General features: G+C 40.3%; 1 protein-coding gene across 1 annotated transcript in view; it reads right to left on the reverse strand.

Moving 5' to 3' along the window:
- Positions 1–7,009, reverse strand: part of LOC103974045 (probable E3 ubiquitin-protein ligase ARI7) — a 29,010-nt gene that overhangs the window by 9,389 nt on the left and 12,612 nt on the right. The window contains exon 2 of the mRNA XM_009388780.3: positions 359–483. Within this exon, the coding sequence (XP_009387055.2) occupies positions 359–483 (125 nt within the window). The remainder of the gene's footprint in view (positions 1–358; positions 484–7,009) is intronic.

A 7,009-nucleotide genomic window follows, 5' to 3' on the forward strand; every position in this document is an offset into this window, starting at 1 on the left:
GCACAGGTGAAAAAAATGCTGCAAAAATGACATCTGAAGATGTAAGCACAGATATCCAAAGAAATCACTTGCTAAATCATCAAATATTGTCTCGTTATCAATGATGACAAAATTCATATTAAATAATCTAAAAGAATAATTGAAACGGATTACTACATTCATGAACAAGTTGAAATTTATCAATGGAAAACACTTAGAAATGGAAATATTACTAAATATTGTGTGGTTTTGAGTTAACTCACTCATACACAAAGAAAAGTTTGTAACAAAGATGCCAAAAAGAACTGGGACCACAGAAATCTACAGTATCAATCAAAAGCATGCAATTCTAATGAGTGCTGGATATTATCTTTGTTACCACTTATAGTGACAAAGAAGGTTGCACGCTGCACTCCGTGAAACAGATAGTATAGCACATATCTGGGTTATGTCCTCCTCTTGTCGCTGGCGGATATCAGCTTCACTTAAAATGGTATAATTTTGCTGAAAAAGAGGCAGTTAGGTTTTAAGTAGACGAATGAAAGTGAACAAACTATACCAAAGGATAGACCATAAAAATTAAACTACTGAAAATGTTTCCGAGTTACAAAAGTCATATTAAATAAATAGATTAATTTAAACAATGATCCAGTCATTTATGTACTTGGCTTATAATATATAAACTCTACAAGGCGACTACATGGAATTCAACAAAACTCACCTTAATTTCGGTGAAAACCAATAAAGACAAATAGCCTTTGATCAAGTCTCCTAACCAATGTTGCAATGTGGATATGAATCAATGAATATATAACCCAAAATAAAACCAACAAACTAAGAAAATATTGCCTTTTTAAACACCTTTACAGGTTTTAAGCAGATAAGGAATTTATACACATTTATAAGTAATCCAATGTTCATCTCTTCTACAAAATCATATGATATAGCTAAATCTAATATTATGATTTTGGTTTTGTTGCTTCCCATATATTCACAGCCTCCTTGGACATTTTGAAACTGTTCATGTGACCATTGAGTTCCTCTTTGGTTGAGCGTTTTTCACTTACTAGAGAGATCCTTCAGAGCTCCAACTTAAACTTTTATAAAGTTCCTCATCGATTTGAACATCTCGACCCTAGAACAATCAGCACCTCTTTTGCAAACAAAAATTTCGATAGTGAAATTATATCACCAACTTTGTTTTACCTCTATATCATTTTCTTTAGACTCTTTACCTATAATAATACCATTACCAATGTTATGTTTTCCCTTTTCAGGCTTGGGACTGACAATGAAAAAGATTAATAGTAAGCAAGGAATAGCAGTGTGTTAGAACCAAGGTATGTAATTTCGAATAATACCGCCCGGTACGGGTGGTACGTACCGGTCCGTCAGCTTACCGGTACACGGACCGCCCATTACCGGGCGAAACGAAAAAAAATATAAATAAATATATATAAATAAATATATATATATATATATATATATATATATATATATATATATATATATATATATATATATATATATATACTGAGCGGTATACCGAACGGTATACCGCTCGGTATACAGTTTCGTAGCATACCGAGCGAACGCCGAAACTCCGGTATGGTACGAAATTGCATACCTTGGTTAGAACCCTTACGGATTCTAAGCTTGGGGTTGATCTCTTTAGGGGATCGGCCTCCTTGGAACTCTATAGGGGTTCCTTCCTCCAGGTTATTGCTCAAAGGCTGCTAAGAAAATTCATCTATTACTTGTTAAAAGAGGATAATACATGACTATTTATAGGGCTTCTAAACCCTAACTCCTAATAGGACTCCTACTTCTAACCAACTCCTAATAAGACTCCTACTATAAGAAGCAACCTCCCACTAACCCTAACCCTAGCCGGCCTCTTCACCTCTTTAATAGGGGTTGGCTAGGTAGGTTTTACATGAATGCCCCTTTTAATAAAATTCTATTATGACTCTCCTAGCTAGAGTCCTAACAGACCCGCCCTCTTCAAATCAGCCTTGTCCTCAAGGCTGATGATCCATGAATTCTGGGAATTTGATCTTCAAGTCGTCATAGTTCTCCCAAGTGGCATCTTTTGCTGGTAGGTTCGTCCACTGTATTAGCACTTCAGTAGTAGGTCGTCGTCGTTGAGTCATGATCCGTTGATCAATAATGGAACTCGGCTGGGTCTGGAGTTCTCCTTGGATAGTCATATTTGGTAGATGGCTTTGGGCTGTCTCGTTTTGTCCCAGCTTGAGATTTAAACACGACACATGGAAGACAAGATGAATTTAGGAGCAGGCGGGTAAGTCCAATCTGTATGCTACCGCTCCGATGCACTCCGAAATTTGGTAGGATCCATAGAACCAAGGTGAAAGCTTCATCAATTCTTTGGTCTAGATTGATGTTTGCTTGTATGGCTGGAGCCGTAGGAAGACCCAATCTCCTACTAAAAATTCTCTTTCGCCTTTGTGTTGATCATATTGTTGTTTCATCCTTGCTTGAGCTTTTCCTTGTGATGAGGGAAGCCCTTCGATGAAGTCCATTGATATATCAGTCCATATTGAGTTCGGAACGGGTAAGGGTTGCAGCTTTCCGGGACTTGCCACTGTCTCACCTTTATGTCATTGACATACATTACATTGTGCCACAAATTTAGCAATAATATTTTTCATCCCTACCCAAGAAAAATTTTGCTTAATTCTCTTATAGGTTCTAAGGAACCCAGAGTGCTTGGCCGTAGGTGTGGAATGCATCTCTTAAAGGATGGTCTTTATGCAAGTAGAATTTGGCACAAACACAATACGTCCCTTATAGCGCAATTCTTTTGAGTCCCATCTGTAATGAGCCACAGAGTTTGGTGCTTCCTCCAATTTTTTTATGATCTTACTAGTCTCCGGATCTTCTTGCCATTCCCTCTTAATATCCTCAAGGAAGTCGCTGATCGGAAGTGAAACGACCGAAAATTCAGCTTGCTCAGGTAGTAACGAAAGCGCATCTGCAATAATATTCTCTTTCCCCTTTTTGTAAGTTATTTCATAATCATATCCAAGAAGCTTTGTTACCCATTTTTACTGCTCGGGGGAAGATATCTTCTGCTCCAAGAAATATTTTAGGGTTTTATAGTCGGTCTTGCTTTGAAAGCATCACCCGATCAAGTACGGTCTCCATTTGGTCATCGCATGCACAATCGCGAGCATCTCCTTGTCGTAAATAGTCATCTTAAGATGGAAAGGAAATATTGTCTTACTAGTATAAGCGAGGGGGCTGCCATCTTGCATTAGTACAGCACCAATTCTAACTCTGGAGGCATCATCTTCAATAACAAAAGTCTTGCCGAAGTTAGGTAGCGCTAGTATGGCCGTTGTCGTCATTGCGGCTTTAAGTTCGTCGAAGGCGGTGGTAGCTTTGTCCAACAATTGGAAAGCATCTTTTTTCAACAAGGGGTGCACTGATCTTTCCATAGTTTTTCACGAACTTGCGGTAGTAGCCTGTTAAACCGAGAAAGCTACGTAGCGATTTTATGTACCTCGGGGTCGGCCAGTTCTGCATTGCTTCAATTTTGGGGGGGTCCACCGCCACACCTTCCTCTGAAATGATATGCCCAAGATATTCCACATTCTGTTGAAGAAAACTGCACTTCGATTTTTTGACAAAAAGAACATGTTCTCACAAAATCGTCAAAACAAGTCGTAAGTGCTGAAAATGAGTTTCAAGAGAATGACTGTAAATAAAGATATCGTCGAAGAAAACCAGCACAAACTTACAAAGATAATTCCAGAAAATATCATTCATAAGGCTCTGGAAGGTGGACGAAGCATAGGTGAGACCAAAGGGTATTACCAAAAATTCGTAGTGGTCATTGTGTGTTCGAAAGGCAGTTTTTGGTATGTCTTCTTCGCACACTAGTATTTGATGATACCCGGATCAAAGGGCCAGCTTTGTGAAGACTCGTGCTCCCTTTAATTCATCAAGCAATTCATCTACTACTGGAATAGGGTATTTGTCCTTGACGGTTATGCCGTTGAGAGCTCGGTAATCAACGCACATTCGCCATATTCCGTCCTTCTTTCGTGCGAGGAGCACCGGTGAAGAGTAAGGGTTACAACTTGGCCGAATAACTCATGTTTCGAGCATCTCTTTTACAATCCTTTCTATTTCATCATTCTGGAGATGTAGATACCAATATGGACGAGTATTTGTTGGAGGTTTGCCCGGAAGAATCGGTATACAATGATCATGCCGACGGGTAAGAGGTAGGTTACGCGGTTCGTCAAATATATCTGAAAATTCAGCAAGCAAAGGAAGTAAGTTTGGATCTTCAAATTATATTGGCTCTCCCTTAGTTTGTTGCTCAAGTTGTACCAAAAAGCCGCTACATGCTTTGTGCAAAACCTTCTCCATTCGTTGTGTGCAAATCATCGTTACGTTGTCCCCACGTTTCCCGTGCAGTATCACCTATTTCTCCTTACTATAAAATTTCATAATTAGTTTCATAAAATTTCAGGAAACATCACCTAATGTCGTCAGTCATTCGATGTCGAGCACGGCCTCATAATCATCAAGAGGGAGGAGGAAGAAATATGCAATTATCTCTTGATCCTGCAACAACAGTTTCACCCGCGGGCACCTATAATCATACTTCAAAATTCGTTCGTCGGCGACCTTAACGTCAAACCTGCTGCAGTTCACGATAGGTAAGGCCATCCAAACAGCAACCTTGTTGTTCATAAAATTATTAGTACTCCCGGTGTCAATAAGAACGGTGATAGGTTGTTGCTTCAGAAGTCCTCCCACTTTCATCATTTGCGGGTTCGCATAACCAGCAAGGGCACACATCGTAATATCGACCAGCTGTTGTTCTTTATCCGTGACCTCTTCCTCATGCTCCTGGACCTCCTCCAAGTCTTCAAGAGGTTCAATTAGTAGGATGCGGCCCCTTTTGCAGCAATGATCACGGTTCCATGACTTGTCACAATGCCAACAAATACCCTTTGCTGATCGGTCACGTAGTTCTTCTCTTGTCAATTTTTTTGGCAGCGAAGAATGACTGGGAGCAGAAGGAGGTTTATATGCCGCGGGCCTAGGAGAGGTTCTCATCTTCCGAGCATCTTGGTTGAGTCGTTCTTCTTGTATTTGGGCGAAAGAAATCATAGCTGTCACGGTACGGGGCTGCCGCGCCTTAACCTCCCCTTTTGTCTCTGGCTTAAGTCCTTCGATGAATGTTCCTAACAATTGACGGTTAGTCCAATCATAAGCAAGGTGGGATAGCTTCTCAAACCTGGTTTGGTACTCTTGAATCGTAGAGGCTTGTCGAATCTTTGCGAGTTGACCATTGATATTTTCATACTCCGTAGGTCCAAAACGATTCAGCAGTGCGTTCTTAAATTGATTCCACGTCGGAGCCCCATGATTGTATTCTAGCCAATTGTACCATTGAATAGCATCTCCTTCTAGGTGGATGACAACAATTTCCACCATAGCATCATCCGACGTTCGGTAGTAGCGAAAGTAACGTTCGGCGCACGAAATCCACCCCGCCGGGTCTCGTTCTTCCCATCGTGGGAAGTCCACCCTTATGCGTGGCTAAAGCATATTCGAGGGATGTCCCTCCTTCTCTGGGGGCCTCTCTGAACTCTCTCTTTGCTGAAATTTGGTTGGACTCGGCGGTTGTCCAATTCTGAATTCTGCAAACAAAGCGCGTAATTTGTCCTCCAAGCGCGATTCAAATCGTGATTCAATCTGAGATTCCTATGCTTCACATTTAGCATCAATTGGATCTTGAGAAGCCATAGCATATGCTTGTAGATTAGAGATGTCCCTGTCTTTTTTCTGTTGACGAGTTAATGGCATGGGGTGGTGGAAGGTTCGGAAAAATTTAGGATCACGGAAAGGTACTGCAGCAGATTTTTACGTCTAAAGTGTAGCAGTTTGGACGTAAAAGGTCAGTGGTTTATATTGAGAATTTTTTGGCAAAACCAAATGGAAATCCGCTATTAGGAAGTGTCAAAGCTATCGTAAAAATTTCGTAGAAATTTGGACAGAAAAAACGTAATAGCAAGATAAAACAAACTGTGCTATGCGGCTGAAATTCTGCAGTGCATCTAGCAATTTAGACATAAAAGATCAGTGGTTTATATTAGGAATTTTTTGACGAAATCAAAGGGAAATCCGCTGTTAGGAAATGTCAAAGCTGGCATAAAAATTTCGTAAAGATTTAGACAGAAAAAACGCAATAGCAAGATCAAACCAACTGTGCTATGGGACTGGAATTCTGTAGTGTATCTTTCGTCGCAGAGATAAAAACCGCGACGAAAAGTTTATGCAGCAATATAGAAACGAATTTTTTTATTTTTGAATAAGGATAACTAAATTGTAGCAGCAGTAAGGTAGGAAACTAGAACCTGTTGCAATTCACGGGGAGATCAAAGGATGTTCCGTGATGATGGAGATGACAGCGGAATTTGACGACGATCTTTTAAGCAATTGTGGGAATTGCTTTGGGCGGCTATGGAGGGCTGATGGATGGCTGTGGAAGGGCAGCGAGACGTCAAGAACGCTGCTCTGATACCAAGTGTTAGAACCCTTGTGGATTCTAAGCTTGGGGTTGATCTCTTTAAGGGATCGGCCTCCTTAGAACTCTATAGGGGTTCCTTCCTCCAGGTTACTACTCAAAAGCTGCTAAGAAGATTCATCTATTGCTTGTTAAAAGAGGATTAATACATGACTATTTATAGGGTTTCTAAACCCTAACTCATAATATGACTCCTACTCAAGACTCCTACTTCTAACCAACTCCTAATAAGCCTCATACTCTAAGAAGCAACCTTCCACTAACCCTACCCGGCCTCTTCACCTCTTTAATAGGGGGTCGGCTAGGTAGGTTTTACATGAATGCCCCTTTCAATAAAATTCTATTAGGACTCTCCTAGCTAGAGTCCTAACACAATGTTAACCACATAATTCTTTCACTCATCTAACAAAACTTTATGTTGAATGTAAACAATTCACATCTTAAAATATCTTATGTTTC

Source organism: Musa acuminata, chromosome BXJ3-6 (assembly GCF_036884655.1).
Source record: "Musa acuminata AAA Group cultivar baxijiao chromosome BXJ3-6, Cavendish_Baxijiao_AAA, whole genome shotgun sequence".
Lineage (NCBI taxonomy): Eukaryota > Viridiplantae > Streptophyta > Magnoliopsida > Zingiberales > Musaceae > Musa > Musa acuminata.